Source organism: Suncus etruscus, chromosome 1 (genome assembly GCF_024139225.1).
Source record: "Suncus etruscus isolate mSunEtr1 chromosome 1, mSunEtr1.pri.cur, whole genome shotgun sequence".
In the NCBI taxonomy this organism is placed as follows: Eukaryota; Metazoa; Chordata; class Mammalia; order Eulipotyphla; family Soricidae; genus Suncus; species Suncus etruscus.
This window is the reverse complement of record NC_064848.1, coordinates 30,826,056-30,853,700: the sequence shown is the minus strand read 5'-3', so window position 1 is coordinate 30,853,700 and position 27,645 is coordinate 30,826,056. Positions and strand designations below refer to the sequence as shown.

Sequence of the window (27,645 nt, the reverse complement as noted above, 5' to 3'; positions counted from 1 at the left end):
CACTTGTCTTCCCAGCATCTTGTCCACTTTATCACCTCCCTTCACTTAGAGATGCATTGTATTGTCATTCTTACTAGGGGTCACAGATTGGGATTTTGGTTGCACTTTCAGTCATTTAGTGAAGGATTAAATAGTTAAAAAGTAGCAAGGATAGTCAGTTTTTGTTGTTGTTGTTGTTTTTGGTTTTTGGTTTTTGCACCACACCCAGTGACACTTGGGTTACTCCTGGCTATGTGCTCAGAATCGCCCCTGGCTTGGGGAATTGAACCAGGGTCCATCCTAGGTTAGTGCGTGCAAAGCAAACACCTTATTGCCTATGCCACAGCTACAGCCCCAAGGATGGTTAGTTTTTAAAAAATGTATAGATAATTCAAGGGATTCTAATTTCTATTATTTCCCATTACATGAATTATAAAAATCTTAGGATTTATACCAAGTTGCTGTTTGAATTCAGCAAGTGCATGTGGGGATACAGGGGCTACTAAAGCAAGACTTTCAAATGAATTTATCCTTAGTATCTTCTTCTTTGAGAAAGGAGAGAGAAATATGGTAGTGTTGGGCCTTGAACTTGAGAAATATGACATGGAAAAGTTTATGTATCAATGACTTAAATTGTTAACTGTTTTTTTCCAAACAGCTCTCATATTCTCAAGGAGCCAGTGTGTTTAGGAGGATGTGAGCACATCTTCTGTAGGTAAGTTGGAAATAAGTAACCACATTTTTATTTTTATTTACTTATTAGTTTGTTTTTGCATTATACCAGGCGGCGCTCAGGGGTTTATTCCTGGCTTTGTGCTCAGAAATTGCTCCTGGCAGGCTTGAGGGACTATATGGGATCCCGGGATTCGAACCACCATTCGTTCTGGGTTGGCTGCATGCAAGGCAAATGCCCTACTGCTGTGCTATCTCTCCAGCCCCAAATAACTAGATTTTTAATGCATAACAGCCATATAACCCTACTGGTAATAATAGTAATTATCTTATATCATTCTCTTAGTCTTCAAAGACTTCCCTGTATATTTCACCTTGATCCTCCTAACTTAATGTACATATTAAAATTAAAGCTTAGATGACTTGTCCAAAGTTATAAACTTGGTAACTGTTGATAAACATGGGGGAAAATGAATGTCTGTGATGCAATTCAGAAGTTTTTGCCACCAGTTAGTTTGAAATTTAGACTTTCCAAGTTATGAAAACTTACATTTTTTGGATCTGTTTTGTTTTTTTTTTTTGTTATGGGGGCAACCCATACTATCTGCTTAAAAGTTCTTTTTAGCAGTGCTTGAAGGGTCTGAAAATCCCAGAATTGAACCTGCGTGCAAAGCACAAATGATCGCTCCATCCAGAAAGTTTGTTTTTTTGGGGGAAGTTACTCCTGGCTCTGCACTCAGGATTTACTCCTGGCAGTAATGAGGGTACCATATGGAATGCTGGAGATTGAACCCTGGTTGGCTGCATGCAAGGTAAGTACTTTAACTGCTGTAGTATTTTTCTGGTTCCCTAAAAGTCTTTTATATAATTATTGTACTAGTTTCCTAGGACTGTTAGAACAAAGGGCCCCCCAAATGGATGACTTAAAACCACAGAAACGTATTGTCTATAGTTCTGTCAGGCTTCTCTCCTGCCTTCTGATGGTCTCTCTTTGGTGATAGTGTTTTTTGACTTTGTTTTCTGTGCATGTGACATTGACTCATGTTCATGATTGTCTTGTGTCCAGATTTCCTCTTTTTATAGGAATACTCTTAGCTTGATCATTTGCAAAGAGCCTACTTTCAAATAAGATCATTTATAGGTACTGAGGATTAAGGCCTCAGTATGGTTATACAAGTCAACCCCTAATGATTACTGTGCAATTATGTTCATATTATGTTACACACCCTTAACTTGTAGGTGAGAATATTCTGTTTTTAATCTCATCTTGTTCTTTTTCTTTGGGAGAACTCAATTAAAGGACAGAATGTCTTTGTGTAATTTCTGTTAAGATAACCTTCTCTTAGCAACCTTTACATCATTCCAAAGCATAAGTCTCTAGAGCAAGCTACCTGTAATAGGAAGTTTGATGATCTAATGTTTGACTTTAATGCCTTGGAGATGTCTGGGAGGCACTTATGGTGGGGCTCCAAATTTATTTGTAGTAGCTGAGGCCTATTATTTGGGGCATATCCCTAAAGAGCATATCTCCATTCTGATTGTGACAAGGGATTTCAGACTGGATAATACTGAGAGCAGATCTGTTGATGTAGATGTTGACTTGTTCTTCCTGCCTCTGTAATCATCACGGCAGGAAATGTGGCCTTTGATTGACTATAGATTTGCTCAAGGTAGAGAGACATTGCTCAGGCTTGATTGTTCTTTTTCCCTCTTGATCCCATATCATTATCTTCTGTGAGCTGTGCCTCAGAACTTGCGAGTAGCCTTGAGCTTTCTCACTTGTCTTTATATCTGCACTTTGCTCTTAGTTATCTTACCTCAGACTATTGTATATTAGATCATAACAGGTCTCCTGTCCTTTTTCTGCATTCTTGGTAGTGATGCTTTAGAACATATAAATGACATCCGTGTTGGTATCCTTGACAGTGTTCTTATTGCAGTAGAATAAAAAGCCACTATAGAGGGTTCACAGTCTCTGAACAGTCTCTGCTTGGCTCAGATTACTCGGGCCATCCCCTCCCTTGGTTTGTTAAAATACAGGCCACAAACTCATGCCCCAGCTTGGAGCAGTTTTGATTTCTTCACCTGGAATGCACTTAACACTACAGTTTTTGGAGACTGACTTTTCCTTACTAATATTTGAAATCAGATGTCACTCCTTCAAACAGCCACCCCTGATCCCCATATGAAATATTGCTTGCTCCCTGCCCCCCTCCCCCTAGCTAGCAATCAGGTCTGTTTCATGTACTATATCTTGGTATAAGGAACAACCCACTGAAGCATAGCAAACTCCATAACATTGTGAGGAGGGGGGAGGGAGGGAAGGAGGAAGGGAGGGAGGGAGGGAGGGAGGGAGGGAGGGAGAGAGAGAGAGAGAGAGAGAGAGAGAGAGAGAGAGAGAGAGAGAGAGAGAGAGAGAGAGAGAGAGAGAGAGAGAGAGAGATCTCCTTAGTGGGGCCTGTGACTTTTTAAATGGTCAGTTCAATTAAGAAAGGCATGAGAGCATCTATTAAAAAAAATGGAATCAGGGACTTGAGTGATAATGCAGTGGGTAAGGTACTTGCCTTGCATATGGGGAACTTGGATTTGATCCCTGGTATCCCATATGATTCCTGATCTCTGTCAGAAATGATCCCTGAACCTTGAATCAAGAGTAAGTCCTGGCACCACTGGGTATTTTGCCCCCACCTTCCAATGTGTTCAGTGTTCTTTGGATTTATTAAGACAGCTGTTTGAAACTTAAATTCTTTGGGATTTGGCATGAAGTAACACTGCTACTGAAAAAGGTTTGAATATCAAGCAGTTTTAAAATATGGCTTTAAACTGTCCCAGTCCAATGGGGACCAGAAGTAGGAAGCTATAGGAGTACAGAATTTCTGTAATTGACATTCATTGTTCAGATGTTTTCAGGGTACTTTCATTCCAATCTGATAAAAGTAGTTCATATGCTATCTTTAAAATAGAGGTCATTTAAGACAGGGCAGAGTATCTCAAAAGTTTTGTTTTCAGATTACCTTTTAGTTAAAAGTTGAAGACTCTAGTCTTGAGCTCTGGATGCTTACCTTGCATTTGATTGACCTTGGTTTGACTCCTAGCACTGTGTGCCCCACCTTCTCCAAGCACTAGTGAGTTTGAACTAAATCCCCCCTCTAAGATTAAGTATTTCAGGACTGAGGATATAATTCAGAGTGCTGGAGTTTTGCATGCTGCAGTTCTGGGTTGGATTCCTGGTGCCACATGGTTCCCAAGTACTTCCCAAATCCCTCTTCTATTACTCAACAGCATATTGGGAATAGCCCCTAATTACCACTGGGTGTAAACCTCCCCGCTTAAACCTTCACACCTCCAAAGTGGAGAAGAGTAGAAAACTTGAAAGGCTGAGCACATTTTTTTTTTTTTTGGTCATACCTAGCAATGCTCTTCCTCTGTGCTTAGGAATTACTTCTGACTGTTGGGGAGATAATATGGAGTTCTGGGCTCAAACCTGGGTCAGCCCACATGCAGGCAAGCCCCCTACCTGCTATATTATCTTTCTGGACCCTGGAACCCTGAGTGCATGCTTTTCATGTGAGAATCTTATTCTCACATGTTCATATTCAGCCCCCAGCACTTGCATGGGAGTAACTCCTGAACAAAGCTAGAAGTTGCCCCTGAGCACCACATGGATTTCAGAGCTCCCTTATTATTATGTGTGTGTTTTAACATTTGAAAAAGACATTTAGGATGGAGATAATATAACTTACCCCGAACTTACCCCTGGGCATCACTTACTGGGGGTAACCCTGGCCCTGCATTGTTAGAACCTGCTGAGATATCAAACAAAAAATTACTGTGATTTAAAAAGAAAATTTAGGATCCAGATCCATAGCACAGTGGGTAAGGTGTTTTTGCCTTGTACACTGTCGATCCAAGTTTGCCTCCTAGGCATCCTATATATGGTCCCCCGAATCTGCCAGGAATGATTTCTGAGCTCAGATCCAGGAGTAAACCTTGAGCACCAATATAACCCAAAAACAAACAAACAAAACAAACTATATATATATATATTTGGTCATACTAGCTGTGCTTAGGGTTTTTTCTGGCTCTTTGCTCAGGGTTCACTCCTGGGACTTGGGATCATATATGCATTTTTGAGGATTGAACTCAGACCAGCTTTGCACAAGGCAAGTGATCTACCGTTGGCATTATTTCTTTACGTCCAAAATAATAATTTCCAAAGGAAAATGAACTTTTTTATAGAACAAAGAAAAAGTAAGTGGAAGGAGTGCACTGTTTCATATTTGTGAAAATCTCTTTATTGTCTAATTGAAAAGGAGACAGATTCTTATCTGATGTTGTATTTAATTTGTTATGTTTTAGTCTTTTGATTGAAGCATGTGGAAAAATCTGATCTTAAATATATCTGTAGTTGGATAAAAGATATAATGGCTATTATAGACAGCCATTACAAATTTTCTTTTGCATTATTCTAAAAATGCTAGTTTATTTGGCTTTCTTAGAATGTGAAATCTAAAACAGTTTGAATACATTTTTTATACTCTGGTATATTCACTTCCATTAGTTTGTTTTATACTTTGAATGGGTATTCCCAGCATGTTCTTTTTCTTAATGCAATTGTCATTTGGAAAATATTAACTTACTAAGGTATAAGTAGGCAGCTCTAGTGAGAAATGGCATATTTTTACTGAATTAATAAATACTTGAGACATAATTTGAGACTAGTGACTAGTTCGAGGACATATCTGTTTTTGATCTTTGTAACTGGATTCCATTTTCTTCATTGGTTGAAAATAAGTGTGTAGTTTCTGTCTTGCTCATTTAATTTTGGGCTGCTCCCTGCAGTGCTCTGCTCCTTTGAACTATCTGCTTGGCCCTGGGGTCATAGGTGTTTGTTTTTTAAATTTAAAATATTAATGAATTAAAAAATATCATTACTGGTTTGTTGCTGTTGTTATTGTTATTGTTGTTGTTCTGTTTGGGGCCACACCTGACAGTACTCTTGACTCTTCATTCAGGCATCACTCCTGGTGATACAGACCCGATAAAAGTAAAGCTATTTCATGGGTCAGCTTTGGAAAAGTTCATGTTTAGACTGCGATTCCAAAAACTTGACATTGCACTACTCTATCTTTTTGTTTGTTTGTTTGTTTTGTTTATTCTTTGACCTCACCTGGTGATACTCGGGTTACTCCTGGCTGTGCGCTCAGAAATTGCTCCTGGCTTGGGGGACCATATGGCACCTCCGGGGGATTGAACCGTGCATGGTCCATCTAGGCTAGCCGGCTTAAGGCACCTTACCACTTGCACCACTGCTCTGGCCTTACTCTGCATCTTTTTGTTCAAAGTATGGAGTATTTTTCATTTTCACATACTTGTTAATTCACATAGATTCTGGCTGTCACTTAATATTCTATGGATCTATCAGCCTTTCCTACAAGTCAAGCAGACAGTGCCTTTCTCTGAGGTCTTCTTTTTTTAAGGCCTTTAGGCATGGAGACATATCATCATTATATATTGTAAACTCCCAAGTGTTTACCAATAATTCCAGTAGAAATATTATTTGTAATTAGAACATGTTCTGTAGGAAGTATTTCTCATAAGGTATATAGATTGTGTTTAACCATTTCAAACTGCACTCTCTAAGTTGAAAGACACATGTCATGTGAAAGTAAATTCGAGCTGACTGGGAACAGGCTTCCGTAGTTGTAGCTTTACAGTCAGAATAGTTAGCAGATGGGCAGGTCTGAAAATGTCAGGACCCATGTAATCAGTACCTAGCAGCCATATGGTCTCTGGCCACATTGTTGTGTTCGTATCTGGGTCTTATTTCCAATTAATGGCCCAAGACACAAGACAAGGGATGAGGTCTGTCAGACCTCTGGCTCTGAAACTTACTGACCTGTCTAGAATCTGTAGGAATTCCCATCTGACCAACTATGGTCGATGCTTTTTATGTTTGTTTTGTATTTTGAGCTACATCTGGAGATGATCAGGCTTATTCCTGGCTCCTACCCAGCAATCACTCCTGTTGATGCTTGGAGGGACCATACAAGACACCATGGATTAAACCCATGCTTGTTGAATGTAAGAAAAATGCCCTCCCCACTGTACTATCACTCTTGCTCCTGATGCTTTATTTGATGCTCAGTTTCATGAATCCTACACAGAAGGCTCCAGACAGTGACTTCATTGTTAATCTGAATGAAACCAGGCTCCAGAGAGGTCTGACTTTGACCTTCTTCAGAGCTGGTGTGACCTACTAACTCAGTGATACAAAGTTCTGGACTGCCACACTTTTTTTTGTGCCTACAAATGAGGGGATCACTTGAAAAGGACTGCATGTACTTTACGGGGAGACGGTACTTTTTAGGACTTTCACTCCCAGGTTCTCCAAGCTCATCTGCTGATGTGTAGAAAGGGAAGGGATTTTTAGGCTTCTCACATCAAAGTATTCAGAATAGGTTTTAAGGAGGAATCACTTATAACCTCTTTATCTTTTATTGAATGTTAGGACTTGTGTACATCTGCATCAAATTTGTATGAGTGGTTTGTAGTCCTCAAACTATGAAAGGCTTTTTTACAAGACTAAATTGTAGCTATCTCAGGGTCATTTAATTGAGTTACAGGTTTAAAGTGTGGAAGAGTGAAGATCTTTTTTGAGAACTATTGTAGTTTTTTATTTATCTGTTTTGGGCCCATTGCAGAGGTGTTCTCCTGGCTCTATGCTTAGGGATTCCTGCATGCAGAGCGTGTACTTGGCCAGTTGAACTGTCTCTGGGAATCACGGCAACTGTTTCAAAGGCTTCACACATTTATTAAAAATCTACTTTTCCTATTCTTTTTTAAGTAATTTATGGTATTTTCTTCAAACACAATTTGAGGGTTTGGAATGAGAAAGGTTGAGAGGTAGGTCTCTTAGTTAGGTACAAAGTATGGTAATGTCTCCTCTACTTTTGCCCTTTTTAAGTTCCAAGTTGATTTACAAGTGGGAAATTTTGTAGACTTACTGCCTGACTTTGTAAATTGTCTTCATAGCAAATTACATAAACAATTGTAGTAAAAGGGCTGTGCTTCATTCTGTTTCAAAAACTTTCCTAACAAATATCTTATCATTGGCTATTGTTAAATCAACCCCTGGTTTACTCCTGTTTCAATTCTGCTTATGCCTACTTTTTAGAATTCAGATTTGTTTACTCCTGTTTCAATTCTGCTTATGCTTACTTTTTGGATTTCAGATTCTGCTGAATGTGTTGATATGTGTATTTTTTTTATTCCTTTTCTAGTAATTGTGTGAGTGACTACATTGGAAGCGAATGTCCAGTGTGTTATACTCCAGCCTGGATACAAGATATCAAGATAAATAGACAACTGGACAACATGATCCAACTTTGTAGTAAACTTCGAAATCTAATATATGGCAATAAGTTTTCAGGTGAGAAATATTATCACTGTCTTTCTTAATTAAGTAGCTGATGAACTCATTGGTCCAAATCGTGTAGTACACCTAGTAGGAATTAAAATGGAGTATTTCAGATTTTTAAAAATTTCTTAATGTTTGGAATTATGTTAAAAATGACAGGTATGGGGCGGCGAGGTGGCGCTAGAGGTAAGGTGTTTGCCTTGCAGGCGCTAGCCAAGGAAGGACCCCAGTATCTTAGAGTTAGTTATGGCCAATCACCCCATACTTTATAGATGAGAAACCTAGATACAGAGTTTATAAATGATCTTGCCTAAAGTCACACATTAGTTGACACTAGAAATAAGAGCTAGCGTTCAATTTTCTGATTATCAGTCCAGAGACATTGTTTAACCTATTGTATGCTTTTTGCAGTTTTGATTTCTCTATAAAGTATATGGACTATTTTAATCCTTAATAATTGTTTTAAACCCTCATTCAGGCAATTTTGTTGGATAGAACATTCTATTAATCATCACTCTTCCAAACTGAATTAATGCGACAAGCATTTTAATTGATCAAAAATCCAATCATTCTTTTTCTTTTCTTTTTTTTTTTTTTTTTTTTTGGTTTTTTTGGGCCACACCCGTTTGATGCTCAGGGGTTACTCCAGGCTAAGTGTTCAGAAATTGCCCTGGCTTGGGGGGACCATATGGGACGCCGGGCGATCAAACCACTGTCCTTCCTTGGCTAGCTCTTGCAAGGCAGACACCTTACCTCTAGCGCCACCTCGCCGGCCCCACCAATATTCTTTTTCTTTTCTGTTTAGGTGGGGTTAATGTTTTCAGATTGTTTTTGGACTCTGTATTAACTATATAACCTTCCATTGTGCTGTCTGCCGAGAACTGATAAACTGTAGAGAGTGGTCTGAATCTTAATAATTAGATATTGGAATTGTCTTTATTGACCAGATTGTATCAATTTATTTGTGTTCTTGGGAAGATGGTTTTTTAGTTGGTGAAGGCCATGCATGATTATTGCAGGTCATTTTAAATGATTGGTTTCTGTTTTAAAATTATTCAGTACAATATTTTCAACAAGATGTGTAATGATTATCAGTTACCACAGGTAAAATTGCTGGGCATGATAAAGAAACAAAGCACATGATTTTTAGTTTGTTTTTTTCTGACTTCATAGTTTAAGAAGTATTTCTTTTTTTTTGGGGGGGGGGCACACCCGGCGGTGCTCAGGGGTTACTCCTGGCTGTCTGCTCAGAAATAGCTCCTGGCAGGCACGGGGGACCATATGGGACACCGGGATTCGAACCAACCACCTTTGGTCCTAGATCGGCTGCTTGCAAGGCAAACATCACTGTGCTATCTCTCCGGGCCCAAGAAGTATTTCAATCATAGAATTTTACTCACCACTTACCTCTTCAAAAATTATGTATCATAAATCTCTTTAAGAATGCATTGAGGAAAAGTGTACTGATTGCTCACTTGTTTATTATGACTTTTTTATTTAAGTTAAAACGATTGTCTCATACCCGTGGGATGCATGATCTTCGATAAAAGCAGTTCTTAGTCAAGAATTAGCTTTGTAATATGCAACATGTTCATCTTTCTGTGAACGTGGCTTTCCTTAGATGTCTATAGTTGTATGGTCTGTTAGGACTGTGGTCGAGCATTGAATTTTCTTATGCTATTTTGAGGTTTGTAGCTGTCAGGATGTTTTCATTCAATTGCCTCCTGTTGCTGTATTATATTAGCTGCTAGGGCTACCCAAATGTAGGTTCCATGGTGACTGGGGTGACTACAGAGAAATTTTTACTTCATACACACACCACGACACTTGGAGTGGTGATTAGAATGGGGACAGAGTAAGTTCCAATAGGTCAACCACTCGGCAGCTATTCTGGCTGTTTCTTACTCTTCTCTGCCAGTGGTGTTTGGAGAGGACAGTGGGTCTTCATCAAACCAGGACCTTCTGTGGGCAAGTGACACACTTGGGCCTTTTGAGCTCTCTGGGCTATGGAATATTAGGAATTTATATTTAGTAGAATTTGATTTTTGTGTGGAACCTAAGGCCTCACAGAATACTGCTTAAGACTAAAGGTAGAATTCCCAGGCAAAAGCCATAATGATTCATTTTCCAAAGATCATTTTGTGTCAGTTTTACTTATTATAATGAGGCAGAATTTATTTTATTCACTATCAGACTTTATCAGTCAGTGGATCATATTTTGGGGCAGTAAGTTGGGATATACTTCAGTGCGGTCCGTCAGAGCAACTTGCTGCTACAGTTTGGGGATCAAATCTGAGACTCCCACATGCAGAGTATGTTAATCCCTTTAGCCATCTTCCTGACCCTGGAAGATCCACTTCGTTCCCTGTATTTTGTTGTGAAGAAATTGAGGTAGGTCCTAGACTATGCAGAAGATAATCATTTTGTGAGTTTTTTTTTGCTTACTTGACAGTGCTTTCATGAGCTATTTCACTGCTGAATGAGAGAGAAAGGAAAGGAGAAAAGGAGGGAAAAAAAAGGAGGGAAGAAAAGGAAGCACATCATCCACCCCCATGTAGCCTGCTGTAAATAGTGGATTAGGGGTGACTCTAGGATGAAACTCCTTAACAATTCATTTTATAATGGTATCAGACTCCTTTGCTAATCTTATGGAAGATCTCTGTATTGCATATTGGTATATGAGTTTCTGTTTAGATCTGTCATTTCCCTAGTCAGAATTTATTTCCTACTGCATGCCATCAGGCTTTACTCCTGGAGTGTGCTGAGCCCTTAGAGCTTAGACAAAATAGAATTGAATGATATTTGAGAGATTGGTGGTGGGGGTTGCCTTATTTTTCTTTGTTTCTTTATAGTATATCCATTCAGTGTTATTTTAAGTATAACTTTGGGGGGAGGGTTTGGGCCCCACCCAGTGGCACTTAGAGATTACTCGTGGCTCTGTGCTCAGATATCACTCCTGGCAGTGAAATGAGTTGAACTAGTGAATAGGTAGAAGAACCTAATGGTTTGGTGGGGGGGTAATGATTGATTTTCTTTACAATAAAAAAAATTGGATGACTTTGATACCAAATAAGAATATTAGCTGAAAAGGGGGCTGGAGAGATAGCATAGAGATAGGGCGTTTATCTTGCATGCAGGACGGTGGTTCGAATTCCAGCATCCTATATGGTCCCCTGAGCCTGTCGGGGTTGATTTCTGAGCATAGAGCCAGGAGTAGCCTCTGAGCACTGCTGGGTGTGACCCCCGCACCCCCCCCCCCAAATATTAGCTGATATGGTTTCTAAAGTCTGCTCTAAAATTGTATGATTCTGTCAGGGTAGTCAGCCACTGAAAATGATGAAGTAAGGGGATGTGTGGACAGCTCAAACATTTCCTTGGTGTTTAAAGCACCCATAAGGGTCACAACTTGTTTTCCAAATGAACCTTGTTACTTGCATTTACTATAAAACATATAATTATTGTCATTAAGGTGGGTAATTAGAAGAACTTATTATTAAATCATGGGCATAGTATATAATATATTGTATATAAAGAAGCCTGATTTATAGTGTAATACTTCTTAAAATGAGCTTCTAAATACTTGAACAGATTTTCCTCTGTTCAGTGTACTTTAAGAAGAAGAGATTTCATAAATTGTTTTCTGACAACCACTTACAGATAATTTTACCTTATTTGTTATAACAAAATCTGCTTTCAACTGTTGAAGCTAAAATTAAAAGTTTTTATTTTCTCTTGCCCTTTATCATATTAAATCAGACCTTGCAGGTGCTGGTCATGTTCCATGAAGCATATGTTGGTATTGGTGACATTAAAGAAATACTTTGATTATGCTTTCATAGAATAACAATTTCCTTCTTCTGGATTTGAGAGAGTTCATGGTCTTTTTGTAGCAAATTACATAGTGTTTCATATATGCTATGGCTTTTAAAAAAATAATAGATGAAGATGAGTGTTTGAATAGCTGTTTGCTGTTGTTGGTTTTTTTTTTTTTAAATAGAATGGAATACTCCTTAACTTACAAAATAATCATTCTTCAGTGAAGGCGTTAATGTTGCACAGATGGTAGCAAAGTACTTTCCTTTGATTTTTAATAAGGGACTAGTTTGTCAAAGAGATTTCTCAACTTCTGTTGTGAAACCTATAATAGAGAATAATTTGAAAGACACACAATGTACATCATTATAACCCTTTGATGTGGATTAATGATAGCTAAATCACATTTTCTAATTGCCTTCCTTTTCTATAGTTTATTATTAAATTCTGGGGGAAAAAACTTCACTAAGCAACTGCTTAGCAACATATGCATTTCTGTGCCTCGATATTTTTGTGGTATATTCAGAAATATTTAAATTCAGAGAATAGAATTCCTCTAAATATCATTAAGAAATTTAGTATGTTGAGGAAGGACCAATAATTTCTTCATGAAACGTATATGATAATTTATCATGCTTAGAAGCATTCACCCATAAAAATTATTGGAGTTGTTAATGGTATGATTTATGTTCCAGTGGTGGTGCTAGTGTTTTTGCTTTCACAGTCATACCTGAGATATAATGTGTAAAATTCAGAACTTCCAGTTTAGTTTTTTATGATTCTTGTGTAGGAAAGTCAAGGTACAAAATTAAAATCTTGTGAAGTTTTTATCACTGGCTGATTAGTGAACTCAGTTGTGTACCAATAAATCTCATAAATACCTACTTTCATTGTTTCTTTATGAAGTAGGAAATATGTATGTATGTCTGCATCTGAAGTTTGTTGTCTATTTAGATTTATATTTTCCAGTCTGTTGAGTATGTTGTTACTAGTCTTAATTTCCCTTTAATTGGCTGATGTACATTTTGTAACTTTCATAGGTACTGAAATTTGTTTTTAATTGAAAATCTCATCATCTGTGCTTAAATTAAAAAAAAAAATCAAACTCCTGTTTTCTTGGGAGGCTTCCCAAGCAATGTTCTGGGTCTATTCCTGGAGCTATTTGGCCAGGTATACAGATTTACTAGTGCTTGGAACCAGAATGGCATCAATCTTGAGTCCTTGTGCAAATAAGGCATATGCCATGATCTTTAAGCCATCTTTCTGGCCTCTCCAATACAAGCCTCTACATCCAAGGATTTGCCTTTTATGTTTTTGTAATCCTGAATCAAAATGATCCTGCTAACGTTTTATTTTGACCTTTACTCTGAATTTGAGACTATATCAAAAGCCAGTTGGTTTTGAAATCTACCACTGCAGAGGACTGAACTTGACTTCAAGTCTTTATGTGAATGGATAATTTCGTTCATTGTTTTGATTTCCAAGGTTCTGTCTGAATAAAGCTTTGTGGACTTAAGGAAGCTATTTCACGTCTGCTGTTATTTACCTCAGTTGAACAAACTGCTTTTGCAAACTTATTTCTTTTCTTTCTTGGGTTTCCAAGCTATTGGAGAAAGTGAGGGCTTCTTGGGATTGGAGTGGAGTTTGATTAAAAGCTTTTACTTTCGTCAGGAATCACAGATCTGAAATTTCTAGATTTTTTTTATTTTTTCAAGATTCATTATTTTATTTTATTTTATTTTTTAACCTCTATAAGAGACAGGGACTGTCTTATTTGGTGATTCTCTACAGACAGGAGGACTTATGTACTCAAGAGACATAAAGTGAAAGGATAGAGCAAATGGAGAGATTTTGATCTTTGTGAAAAATTTGGAAGTTTAGTTTACTAAAACCGTAGCACATTAGTAATATTAAGATGGCAGAATAATGAATGCCAGTATTTCTTAACTTCATAAAATAAAAATATTTTAAGTAAATTTTGTTTCTAGAAACAGGAAAATGAAATTGAAATAATATTGTATGGTTAGTTTTAAATCTCAGGAAAATGTACACACGACAATTTTATATAACACTGTTGTGCCATCAGCTAGGTTTATTTCCTCCACAGCGGATGTTGCTGGCCCTCAAGAGAAACCCGGAGGACATTGATTTCTTAAAAATTGCTTTGTTTTGGAACTTAGTTCAGAAGTTTTTTCGTTAGGTTCTGAATGTATGAATCATGTGATACATAGTTTTTTCAGGTTGCAATGAGATTGTTCCAAAGATCAATATTAGACAATTGATCACAGTCTTTTATCCTTCTCCCCAGAAGCCTAAGGATAACTAAGTGCAGTCTTCTTCACTCTCTCCTTGCCCAAGTCTAACCCTTGTCTTTTATTTTGAGGATTGGGGAGTGTGAGTCCGGGGAATGTTGTACACATCTAGGCAGCTGCGTCTGCCCATGCTCTGGGGAATGACCTTTTGTAGTGCTAGGGATTGAAGGCTATGCCACACACATGGCAAGCTCCAGTGTCTCTTGCCCCCTTTTTTTAAGTTTACAGATATCTTAGGTGTAAACTAGATGTCAGAGGCTGCCTTAGGGAACCTGAGCTCTTTAAGTTTATCTATCTTTCTGATGCTCCCTAGTCCATACAACTCACCTTCCTCAAAATTATAGGCCTATATTTCTTTTCTTCTGTAAAATCTGCTTCTTGTGGCCTTCCAGTCAGTTGAACTCTCTGGAATCTAAGGTAAGATTTTTTTTTTCTAAGGGAAAAAATCTTTTCTCCTATGTTAGGCAAAGATAAGATTTTAAAGGAAAATATGGATAACTGGACAAAAATATAATAACACAACATGAAGAAAATTTACTGCAAAAGCAACATAGTTTTTTTTTGTTTGTTTTTTGCGCCACACAGGTGACGCGCAGGGGTTATTTCTGGCTCTGTGCTTGTAAATTGCTCCTGCCTCGGGGGACCATATGGGATGCCAAGGATTGAACCCAGGTCCATCCTGGGTCAGCTGTGTGTGTGCAAGGCAAATTTCCTACCGCTGTGCCATCGCTCCAGCCTTGATATATAATTTATTTAGTTGCTGTTCCTTGAGCATCTATTAATGGTCAATCATGATAGGTCTAAAATAATAATTAAAAAAGTACTCCTCTTCTGTTATTTTCTGGAACCTATTTCAGAAAATAGTTGTATAACCAAATAATTAGGACAGTCAATACTTCCATAGATCTTACATAGGACATTACAAGGATTTTAGGAATTGTGTTTCTGGGACAGTAGATGAAAACCAAATATTTACTTGTAATTACAAGTCTCAAGAAAGTGTGGGCCTAGTGAAAAGTCTTGATATTTTTATTGTTTTAATCTAGTGAAAACTTATATGGATGTCAATGCTCCAGCTCAGTTACCATGAGCAGCACAACTTTGGTTTTCTTTTTTAATTTGCACAGGAAATATAGAACCTGTTCTTTATAATTGTTGGGTAGAAAATAGATTCAATTGAGATATAGACACGTTTAATCAGTATAATTAATTAATTAATATTAATACTAATATTAATTAATAATATTATAATTAATTAATCCCAGTATACTTGGGAAGACTGAGTTCTAGCATATCTGCAAATGTTTGCAACCCACCTTAAATATCTCAAGCTTACGACAAAAGATTATGGGAATTTGTATTGTGTGGTTTCCAGCCAAACAGGATCTTATCGCTAAATTAAATTCAAATCTCTGTTTTCCCATTTATAAAAGTTAGTCTCCTGTTCCTGGAGTGGGAATCACCCTTACAGATGAGGAATCTCTTTAAACCTTCTCTGTTGGAGTTTCTGAGGAGCTTTACTTTGTCTCCTGTTGTTACTTGAAAGTAATGGGTTCTTGTTAATACTGTATTTGCCAGAGATGTTTTACAATAGCAAATTTTACTTCTCTCACTAGCATAGAAGGATCTTTAAGGCAATGGAAGGTAGACTGAAATCAATCACATTATAGATAAAATTTTATTAGTTATTTTAAAATAGCTTTTAAAACCTAATTTATAAAACTAATTTAAAATTAGACTTTTGTTTTACTGTAGAAGGACCCTCAGGTCTTAAATTGTTTCCAATAAAGACACTTTTTATTTCCTTTTTGGTTGGGGAAGAAAATAAAGTGGGATTTTACATTTTACCCCACAATCTTTTTATAAGGCTTATTTGGGGGGGGGGGTGGTCACACCTGGCAGCACTCAGGGGTTACTCCTGGCTCTGCACTTAGAAATCACCTCTGGCAGGCTCGGGGGACCACACGGGGATGCCAGGATTTGAACCACTGTCCTTCTTTATGTAAGGCAAACACCCTTCCGCTACGCCATCTCTCCAACCCCTATAAGGCTTATTTAACTGTGACAGGGATCCTGGGGCAAAGGCTAGGCAGGCCTGGTTCTTTTGTTTATTTCTGATGTGACAGCAGGGTGTCAGGGTGAAGGCTACATGTTGGGACTGGAAACTCTTTTTGGTTGATCACTTACTTTGGTTGTTGAGCTCAAAAGAATGAGACTGATCAAAGTATAATAAAAACACTTTGGGGTTTGATTCGAATCTAGGAAACCTTGAATCCTATCCCCAATAGCCTCAATGACTAGAATAGGCTGAATAGTTCTCACTTGGGTTGACTGCAAATCAGAGCTAGAAGCTCATTTAGTTCAGACTGGTGCAGTAATTTGCAAACTAAGTGAGAAGTTCATTGAGCCCTGGTAATTGGTGAATGTCTGGTTTCACTGCTACTCTGGGACCAGTAAATCCAGAGACCCAGATGATAGACTGAGAAAGAGGTTTAATTGCACCAGTTTGACTGGTTGGAAGGTGGTAGACTCATGCTTACAATGGAACATCTTGTCTTCATGGACTTGGGAGACCAGGGAGGTACTTTTTTAGAAAGGATCAGTGAGAGCAGTTGGTGAATAAAATTCCCTAGAAAATTCTTTTTCTGTGATACACTTTGTCTTATCTTCAAACCTAAACAAAGGGTCTCTACCTCTGAGTCACCTCTCTGGCCCTTTCCACCCAAGTTGCATCATTTAACTTCCTTCCTTCCTTCCTTCCTTCCTTCCTTCCTTCCTTCCTTCCTTCCTTCCTTCCTTCCTTCCTTCCTTCCTTCCTTCCTTCCTTCCTCCCTCCCTCCCTCCCTCCCTCCCTCCCTCCCTCCCTCCCTCCCTACCTTCTTCCTTCCTTCCTTCCTTCCTTCCTTCCTTCCTTCCTTCCTTCCTTCCTTCCTTCCTTCCTTCCTTCCTTCCTTCCTTCCTTCCTTCCTTCCTTCCTTCCTTCCTTCCTTCCTTCCTTCCTTCCTTCCTTCCTTCCTTCCCCCCTCCCTCCTTCCCTTTTAACTGCTAATCAAATCATCTCCCCCCCACCCCAAGCACCACCAGGGAGTTTTTGAGTCCAGAGCCAGGAGTAAAACCCTGAATACTGCCAGGTGGGCTCTCTCGCCCAAAAAATATATTTTGGGACTGGAAAGATAAGTGGCCCTGGGTGACCAGGTTTACTTCTTGGCTAATTGTTCCTAGAGCCTTGCCAGCTGTGTTCCCTCAGCACCAAGCCAGGAATAAGTCCTAAACACTGCTGAGTGAGACCCAAAAGCCACAATCATTATTTAGACTTGCTTCCTAAATTATGTAAAACGTTCTATTGGTTTTTCATTGCTCTTAGCAAATATTGAAGTCTTTAACATCTCAAGCACTGCCTTCTTTTATGGACTCATCTTTCTAACACTTCCTTCCTTGGTCTTTCCTAGGAAGGTATACTGGCCTTTTATGCTGATCTTTCAGTTCTTTGTATAAGTTACTCAGTTCTTCAGCTATTAAACCTTCAAACGTTTTATTGTCTTTCCCAGCAGATTTAGCTAATGAGTAGTCTTTTAGATTTTGTATCTGATACTTTTTATCTTTTCTATTGCTTTGAGGCTTGTAAATGCTACTGTGACCTTTCTCAGCTATTAGCTACATGATTGGTTCCTGTGTCCCTTCTTTTTTTTCCCCTGAAGTTTCTGTACTTTGCAGCCCAGAGTGTTCCGTCTTAAATAGAAAGCATTATCCCCCTTCCCTGAATTGCATCCAAGTGAGATAGAAGCTGCTTCTCAGGAATTTGAGCCTGTTTCTCTATTTAGAAAATAGCATGGAATATTTAATATGTATTAGACTGTGCTTCAGGCACTGGAATATGGCAGGATAAAGGCATAATTTTTCCTTTGATAGATTTTATTTTTCCGATGGGAAGATAGCAACCCTAAATTATACATGAGATGGAGGTTAAATAAGTTCAACTAGATTGTCAGGTTGGAGAGAGATAGAGGGAAGGGAGGAAAAGAAGGAAGGAGGGAGAGTAAGGGAGGTGAAGTTTGAGGCAAGTGCAAAGATTGGGGCCTGGTGGCTGAGCTGGGAGTATGAAGAAACTACATGGAGGCCTTTTGGGCTAGAGCCATAGCACAATGGATCAGACACTTGCTTTTCATGTGGCCTACCTGGTTTTGATCCCCAGCTTTCCACATTGTCCTCCAAGCACTGCCAGGAGTAATTCTTGAGTGCAGAGTCTGGAGTAAGCCTGAGCATCTCTGGATGTAACCTAAAAACAAAACATCACTACCACCAATCCCCTCAAAAAGAAAATCCATAAAACTGAAAGACCAATGACATGGAGGCCCCTGGCTGCAATGTTAAGGAGATGAAATCAAAAGTAAAACGGAGAGGTTGAGGTGATAGCACATCTGGTAGGGCATTTGCCTTGCATGCAAGTGGCCAACCTCACTTTGATCCCTGGCATCCTGCATGGTTCCCCCAGCCAATCAGGAGTGATTCCTATTGAGTGTCAAGTGGGGAATAACTCCTGAAAGGGCCTGGAGTATCTGTTCTATAAGCCTTTGCATAGATTTTGTCTTAATCAGATCAAGTGTCTGGAAGGTATTAGTGACATGATCTGACCGGTTATTAAATACTCTTCCTTCCTCCACGCCTTCTTCCCTTTTTCCTTCCACTCTCTTTTCCTTCTATCCTTCCTACCCTTATCTAGTGTTTCTAGGGGCTACTCTGTACTTGGAGCTATTCCTCATTCTGCAAGGGCATTCTTCCTGATATCATTCTGGGCACCATGTAATGCCAGGAATCTGATGAGGTCAGCTTCACGCCAATCAAAGCACCTTAATTCCTGTACTATCTCTACCCTGGAATAGCTTTCCATCCATTGTTCCCATCTTGTAGGAACTTGGACACTCACTGCTGTTTCCCTTCTTGCACTTTTCTAGACTCTTGCAAGACTGCTTTCCTTTTTTACTGTAGGTCTCAACTCAAAAGTGTTCTTTTCAGATTTTCTACTTCTTATTACAAAAAAACTACCACCAAATGTGGCACCTTATCTATTAGGAAGAGTGATTTGTTTTTTCTTCCAATTGAGAGTGTTTTAAGACTGATTATCAATGCTCATCTTCTTAAAAGACCTCTTTTATCAAGCATATACATGTACATATATACATTCATACATGTTGTATGTGCTGTATACAGTATGTGCTGCAGAATATATGCTGTCTGGAGTAAAGGGGTCACCCAACTCAGTAGTTCTTTAAACTAATTCATCTTGCTTTACCTTTCCAGTTAACGCCTCTTTTACCTAGAGGCATGACCACTTTCTTGATTTCACAAGTTTTAGCTATTTTTATATACTTTTATATCTGGAGTCTTTTACACAACAGTATGTATAAATCATTCTCATTGATTTCTGATTACATAAAATTAATGATATTGATTGGTTTGAGTCTCTGTTAGTTGCTACAACAAGAGTCCTGAACATTATATTATCTTAATACTTTAGATCGATTTTTTTTAGTCCGTCCTTCAGATTGATTTTATTTGAAATTAAGTTGAAATTGAATAACGTGAATCTTGTCGCTTTATCTTTGATGGGCTATTCTACATCAGTTGCTTTTTATATGATCGTTTCTTTGCTTTTCTATCTAAATTTCAAGATTCGTTTAAGTTAAAAGGTAGTGGTGGGGTACCTACTGGGATTTTCAGTGAGATCATATTGAAGTTTCTTGATCTGTTTGAGAATTATTTATGTTTCCAATTTATGAACATGGTACATCTTTACATTTGTGTGGGATTTTATTCCTATATTTTTTCCTAATTTTCAGCAAACAATTTTTACATACATTTCAGTGAAGTACTTATACTTTTTGATATAATGTAAAGGATTGAAAATTTTCATTATTTTAAGTAGGGATTAGTGAACTTGATATGTTCTTATATTCTGTAAATGTATGTTAGATGTTCTCATGTTTTCCTAAAAGAAGGTTCTTTTTTTTTGTTTTTTGTTTTTGGGCCACACCCAGTAACGCTCAGGGGTTACTCCTGGCTATGTGCTCAGAAGTTGCTCCTGGCTTGGGGGACCATATGGGACACCGGGGGATCGAACCGCGGTCCGTCCAAGGCTAGCGCAGGCAAGGCAGGCACCTTACCTTTAGCGCCACCGCCCGGCCCTTTTTTTTTTTGTTTTTTTTGGGTTACACCCGTTTGATGCTCAGGGGTTACTCCTGGCTAAGCGTTCAGAAATTGCTCCTGGCTTGGGGGGACCATATGGGATGCCGGTGGATCGAACCATGGTCCTTCCTTGGCTAGCGAAAAGAAGGTTCTTTAATAGTCTATATGGTGATCAGATTAGCTGGAGCAGATAGCAGCTATCATACAGCTCTTTAAATTTGTGCCTTTTGTACGTTTCCCTTTCTTGTGTTATCTAGGACCTTCAGGTTGGATGTTGAGTAGCAACTGTGAAAATGGACATTTTTTTTACCTTGTTGCCTTTAATTGGAACAAAGTTACCATGAAGTCTGAAACTATTTTGCAGCTTCCTTTTATCAGGTTGAAGAAATATCATATTTTGTTAAATGGGAATTTTTTTTTTCTGTTGGGAAAAACACCCATGAAACAGTCTTTGTATATTTTAAATCTTTATTGATGTATCAATGATCAAATCAGTTCTTGGACTATTGTTATAAATTCCATATCTACTTGCTTGTTAATTTACTTAGTAGTGTATATATAGATATATACATATATACATATATATATACATATATATAGTCATTCAACCCCTGGCAGACTAGGTATTTTTACTTATTTGTGTTTTTATTCTAGTTATTTGTCTCTAGCTCTAGTGGAATATATTCTGTGTATTGTTCTGCTGTATCTCTCTGCTTACTCTCTAGGGAATAAAATAGAATATTATAAGTATGTTTTGTATCAGTGAATATTTGTAAGAAATTTATAGTAAGAAATTTCTGTAAGAAATTTATAGGGAAGAGATAGGCACACAAATGAAAGTTCATATAACTCAGAGAATGATAAACTATAAACAAAATTCACTGAGAGTCTAAGATGGTAGGGATTTTAAATTCATATGCACATTTCTTTTTTCTTCTATCAGATTTGAAAGAAGATACAGCTAGGAAAAGCTTACTTACTAATTCAGAGAATAAGAAGAATTCAATAAAAATGTGGTTTAGTCCCCGAAGTAAGAAGGTCAGATATGTAATGAATACAATTTCAGTGGAAACCAGACCTAAACTAGTAAATGATGAAAACAATCATCAGGCTTCATTGTATGACTTTGTTTCTGCAACTCCTCCAACAGTTCCTGAGAAGCCTAAAAAGACTTGTAAACGATCTGGAAAAAGGAAAAAGAAGAAAACGCTAACTGAAATCAACCAGCAATGGAATTTAGTGGCAGAGAGGGAAAATGGTGAACTTGCCTCAGAAGAAGTAGTTAAGGACAGACAGGTGTCCTTTTGTGACCAACCATCTATTATTGCAAGTCCACAGAAAAACGGTGGAATAGATGTTACTGTGAATGGTTCTGAATCAGCATCGCAGTTTTGTGTAAGCCTCACTGCAGTCTCTTTACCCGTGATTGATCTTACAGAGTCTCCAAAAACCGAGGATAGGAATGAAGTGGTGACCCCGAAGGAAAATCTCTGTGCACGTGATCCGACATCGAAGAAATCCTTCACTGCAGCTCTTAATGGAAAACGAGAGCCTCACAACAGACTTTCCATGCCCATTTCTAAGCGATGCAGACGCACAGATCCAGGTCCTGCTGGGGAGCCTACCGTGCCAACAGCGCTCTCAGAAGACATGCCCTCACTGGACAGTCCTTTGCCACCTTCAAGCAAGCCTCAAGTTGGTGCATTGCGGAGAAAAAGTAATGATGTATTAGATGAACCCTCGAGGTTTTCACCAAGCACGCCACCCTCTACACTGAACAGTTCACATTACAGGCGTATGATGTTGAGCCCTTCAGCAAAGAAGCTGACATCCAGTACTGGCAGCCTTGTGGCTCTGAAGAGAAATCATAGAGGAGAGACTCCGCTCCATATCGCTTCAATTAAGGTAGGATACTCAAACTTGGAAATTCAATTTCTGAATGAGGCTGAATGTGAAAATAATTTTGTTGGTGTTTGTGAGAAATGCATGACTATTGAAAGCATTTAACTTACTGCCCATCTGGTAACTTCTAAACCCAAGAAACAAAATTCAGAGAGACCACACCCCACAAAATTTAGAGGGATTACATCCCACCTTCATCCCAGCAGTGGTCCTCAGCTCTTTCAGGAAAGAGCCATGATTTTGACTTTCTTGCTGCTAATTTGTTGAGCCTCCGGTTTTTGTTCATTTCACAGGGAAGGTACATTGTTCATGTCATCATTCTGCTGACCTATTCTTTCTGTTTTGTTTATTGTCAGTAGCTCCATTACTTCGATAGCACATCCTGACTGTCTGCAATGGTTCCCCTGGCTCACTCACTGCAAAGGAGTTGCTGGGGGACCCCCACAAGAGATACTTCCTATCAGCCTGTTCTCATCTTACTCAGCACTGGGGTTGGAGCTTGCTGTAGCTCATTTGAGCCTGAGATGTACTTGCTATGTCTGGTCTTTGAAGATGACATGCTGCTTGTTAGAAAAAAGAGTAGTCAGCATCCTGCCTTTGACTTCTGACTTTTTGCAAATATTATGATAGTATATGGAAGTGTTAGTACAAACTTAGGATAGTGTTTATGGCCTTTCAGTAAATTCACTGGGGGAGTCTTTGGATATTTTTCATAGATAGTGAACTTAGAGAGGTCTGGAAGAATCTCAAAGAATTCCAAACCATGAGATTAGTGAACAACACAGAGTTTGGAAACAACACAAAACTTGGGAGAATATGGAGTAGACAGTAAGGCCAAAGAAAGGTAAGAAGAGATCTCCCAGCTATCAGTGTTTTTATTTTTCTGTTATCTCTTGTCCAGTGATAAGTGTATATACTACTTTTCATATTAATGAGGGGAGGAACTAATTAGTAACATAACTATATGCTAGGGATTACATAACCTTTTTGCAAAGGATATTTCTGTCAAGTGTAACTTAAAAATAAAACCTTAATTTTGTTCACCTAATATATTTATATTATATATTATTTCATATTCATATATTAAACATTATTGTGGTTTTTTTTTTGTTTGTTTTTTTTCGGCCACACCCCTTTGATGCTCAAGGGTTACTCCTGGCTAAGCGCTCAGAAATTGCCCCTGGCTTGGGGGGACCATATGGGACGCGGGGGGATCGAACCGCGGTCCTTCCTTGGCTAGCGCTTGCAAGGTAGACACCTTACCTCTAGCGCCACCTCGCCAGCCCCATATATTAAACACTTTTATGCTATTCTCTGATCTAAAGTACTTCATAAGAAGCATCAGGAGCTAGCATATATAGCATATTTTTTTATTGTAAAAACTAATACATAAAAATATAGGCTGGGGCCAGAGAGATAGTGGAGTGGGTAATGTTCTTGCCTTGCATACACCTGGCCTAAATTTTATCCCTGGTACCCCGAATACTGTCAAGGGTAATTCTTTTTTTTGGGGGGGGGTTGGGCCATACCTGGCGGTGCTCAGGGGTTACTCCTGGCTGTTTGCTCAGAAATAGCTCCTGGCGCCTTCCTGGGAGCCGGGAGTCAGGCAGGAGGAGGTTTGGCAGGCCCACGCCATGCCGGAGGCCTGCTTGGCCAGGCCTAGGGGGGGTGCGGGATTTGGGTAACCCCAGCACCCCTCTGCCGCCTTGCTCCAGATCTCCAGGGCTTCCCCGGGCCACACCCCTGGGCAAGCCGGTGAGTTGGGTCCCTTGGTGGAGTTTGAAGGACCCTAGGCCTTCCCCCACTATCCATGCGGCTCCTTAGGGAGGGTCTGGGTGGGGCTCTGAACTTCTGTTCTCCCAGCTTCTTGAAGGATCTCTCCTTCCTGGGAGCCGGGAGTCAGGCAGGAGGAGGTTTGGCAGGCCCACGCCATGCCGGAGGCCTGCTTGGCCAGGCCTAGGGGGGGTGCGGGATTTGGGTAACCCCAGCACCCCTCTGCCGCCTTGCTCCAGATCTCCAGGGCTTCCCCGGGCCACACCCCTGGGCAAGCCGGTGAGTTGGGTCCCTTGGTGGAGCTTGAAGGACCCTAGGCCTTCCCCCACTATCCATGCGGCTCCTTAGGGAGGGTCTGGGTGGGGCTCTGAACTTCTGTTCTCCCAGCTTCTTGAAGGATCTCTCCTTCCTGGGAGCCGGGAGTCAGGCAGGAGGAGGTTTGGCAGGCCCACGCCATGCCGGAGGCCTGCTTGGCCAGGCCTAGGGGGGGTGCGGGATTTGGGTAACCCCAGCACCCCTCTGCCGCCTTGCTCCAGATCTCCAGGGCTTCCCCGGGCCACACCCCTGGGCAAGCCGGTGAGTTGGGTCCCTTGGTGGAGCTTGAAGGACCCTAGGCCTTCCCCCACTATCCATGCGGCTCCTTAGGGAGGGTCTGGGTGGGGCTCTGAACTTCTGTTCTCCCAGCTTCTTGAAGGATCTCTCCTTCCTGGGAGCCGGGAGTCAGGCAGGAGGAGGTTTGGCAGGCCCACGCCATGCCGGTGGCCTGCTTGGCCAGGCCTAGGGGGGGTGCGGGATTTGGGTAACCCCAGCACCCCTCTGCCGCCTTGCTCCAGATCTCCAGGGCTTCCCCGGGCCACACCCCTGGGCAAGCCGGTGAGTTGGGTCCCTTGGTGGAGCTTGAAGGACCCTAGGCCTTCCCCCACTATCCATGCGGCTCCTTAGGGAGGGTCTGGGTGGGGCTCTGAACTTCTGTTCTCCCAGCTTCTTGAAGGATCTCTCCTTCCTGGGAGCCGGGAGTCAGGCAGGAGGAGGTTTGGCAGGCCCACGCCATGCCGGTGGCCTGCTTGGCCAGGCCTAGGGGGGGTGCGGGATTTGGGTAACCCCAGCACCCCTCTGCCGCCTTGCTCCAGATCTCCAGGGCTTCCCCGGGCCACACCCCTGGGCAAGCCGGTGAGTTGGGTCCCTTGGTGGAGCTTGAAGTCCCTAGGCCTTCCCCCACTATCCATGCGGCTCCTTAGGGAGGGTCTGGGTGGGGCTCTGAACTTCTGTTCTCCCAGCTTCTTGAAGGATCTCTCCTTCCTGGGAGCCGGGAGTCAGGCAGGAGGAGGTTTGGCAGGCCCACGCCATGCCGGAGGCCTGCTTGGCCAGGCCTAGGGGGGGGTGCGGGATTTGGGTAACCCCAGCACCCCTCTGCCGCCTTGCTCCAGATCTCCAGGGCTTCCCCGGGCCACACCCCTGGGCAAGCCGGTGAGTTGGGTCCCTTGGTGGAGCTTGAAGGACCCTAGGCCTTCCCCCACTATCCATGCGGCTCCTTAGGGAGGGTCTGGGTGGGGCTCTGAACTTCTGTTCTCCCAGCTTCTTGAAGGATCTCTCCTTCCTGGGAGCCGGGAGTCAGGCAGGAGGAGGTTTGGCAGGCCCACGCCATGCCGGAGGCCTGCTTGGCCAGGCCTAGGGGGGGTGCGGGATTTGGGTAACCCCAGCACCCCTCTGCCGCCTTGCTCCAGATCTCCAGGGCTTCCCCGGGCCACACCCCTGGGCAAGCCGGTGAGTTGGGTCCCTTGGTGGAGCTTGAAGGACCCTAGGCCTTCCCCCACTATCCATGCGGCTCCTTAGGGAGGGTCTGGGTGGGGCTCTGAACTTCTGTTCTCCCAGCTTCTTGAAGGATCTCTCCTTCCTGGGAGCCGGGAGTCAGGCAGGAGGAGGTTTGGCAGGCCCACGCCATGCCGGAGGCCTGCTTGGCCAGGCCTAGGGGGGGGTGCGGGATGTGGGTAACCCCAGCACCCCTCTGCCGCCTTGCTCCAGATCTCCAGGGCTTCCCCGGGCCACACCCCTGGGCAAGCCGGTGAGTTGGGTCCCTTGGTGGAGCTTGAAGGACCCTAGGCCTTCCCCCACTATCCATGCGGCTCCTTAGGGAGGGTCTGGGTGGGGCTCTGAACTTCTGTTCTCCCAGCTTCTTGAAGGATCTCTCCTTCCTGGGAGCCGGGAGTCAGGCAGGAGGAGGTTTGGCAGGCCCACGCCATGCCGGAGGCCTGCTTGGCCAGGCCTAGGGGGGGTGCGGGATTTGGGTAACCCCAGCACCCCTCTGCCGCCTTGCTCCAGATCTCCAGGGCTTCCCCGGGCCACACCCCTGGGCAAGCCGGTGAGTTGGGTCCCTTGGTGGAGCTTGAAGGACCCTAGGCCTTCCCCCACTATCCATGCGGCTCCTTAGGGAGGGTCTGGGTGGGGCTCTGAACTTCTGTTCTCCCAGCTTCTTGAAGGATCTCTCCTTCCTGGGAGCCGGGAGTCAGGCAGGAGGAGGTTTGGCTGGCACTGGTAATCTCTGTCCAGTCTACATTTTCAAAATCGCGTGGGGGCTATTGCCCCCGCGCGCACAAGAAACATTAATAGTACTCTCACAAGAAACATTACTAGTACTCACTATCATTGAATTATGTTTTTATGTATGCAGAATGTCCATTTTGTACTCTGCCCTTTTGCATACCCCTTCATAAGTTCATATTTCTCTTTAACTTCTTTAACTCCTATCATCATTACTCCTTTTTTACCCTTTCTAACTTAAGTACTCTTGAGTCCTAATTCACAGACCAAAGTGGTGCCCTAGAGTTAACACCCACACAACTATTTTAAAAGGCATAAAAAGGACACATATCTTTTCAACATTTTATGCGTGTTTTCTTTGACGGCTATAACTTTTGCTAAATACTTTCTTATACAGTGATGATCCCCCCCCATTTTTTTTTATCTTCTCTTTGTGAACTACTCAATATGGAATTTGGTGTGAAAGAATCCCTCAGTTTAATACTTATGTTTGAACCAAGTCATGGGTCTTGTTGGAAATGTTCTTATGCCCCCATATATCTGATAGCACCACGTGGCTTTATATCTTGTTTGCGTAGGCACACTGACATGGGAAAATACTATACATACCAATAAGTTCTTATCTAATAGAAAGGGGAACACACAAATCTTGTAGTACAATGAGACCTTACACCCTGAACATTGACATAAAGACCTGGCACAGGCCTCAGAAGAATGGACATTCTCCATTTACCCCTTGATCTACAGAAGACATTTACAAAACATCCAAGGTTGTATATAACATCACCCGGAGGCATTCCTGTACCAGGGACGACCCTACAGCTGCTCTGACATCGATCTACTCAAAAGAGACATCCCTTAGCACTGAGAAGACAACAAGAACAATGACCTGTTTACTGGACAGGGCTTGCTGTATTGCCCATTTATGGTGAGGTTTGTCTATAACATCACCTGGAAGCAATCCTCTACCACGGAAGACCCTACCACTGCTCAGACATCGTCCTGCTCAAAAGAGACTTCCTTTAACACTGAGAAGACTTAACAACAACAACA

The 27,645-nt window shown here is 41.2% G+C and overlaps 1 protein-coding gene across 1 annotated transcript in view; it reads left to right on the top strand.

Annotated features, from left to right (window-relative positions):
• Nucleotides 1–27,645, top strand: part of BARD1 (BRCA1 associated RING domain 1) — a 103,878-nt gene that overhangs the window by 18,912 nt on the left and 57,321 nt on the right. Inside the window, exons 4-6 of the mRNA XM_049768328.1 lie at nt 638–694; nt 7,935–8,083; nt 21,323–22,284. Coding sequence (XP_049624285.1) covers nt 638–694; nt 7,935–8,083; nt 21,323–22,284 — 1,168 coding nt within the window. The remainder of the gene's footprint in view (nt 1–637; nt 695–7,934; nt 8,084–21,322; nt 22,285–27,645) is intronic.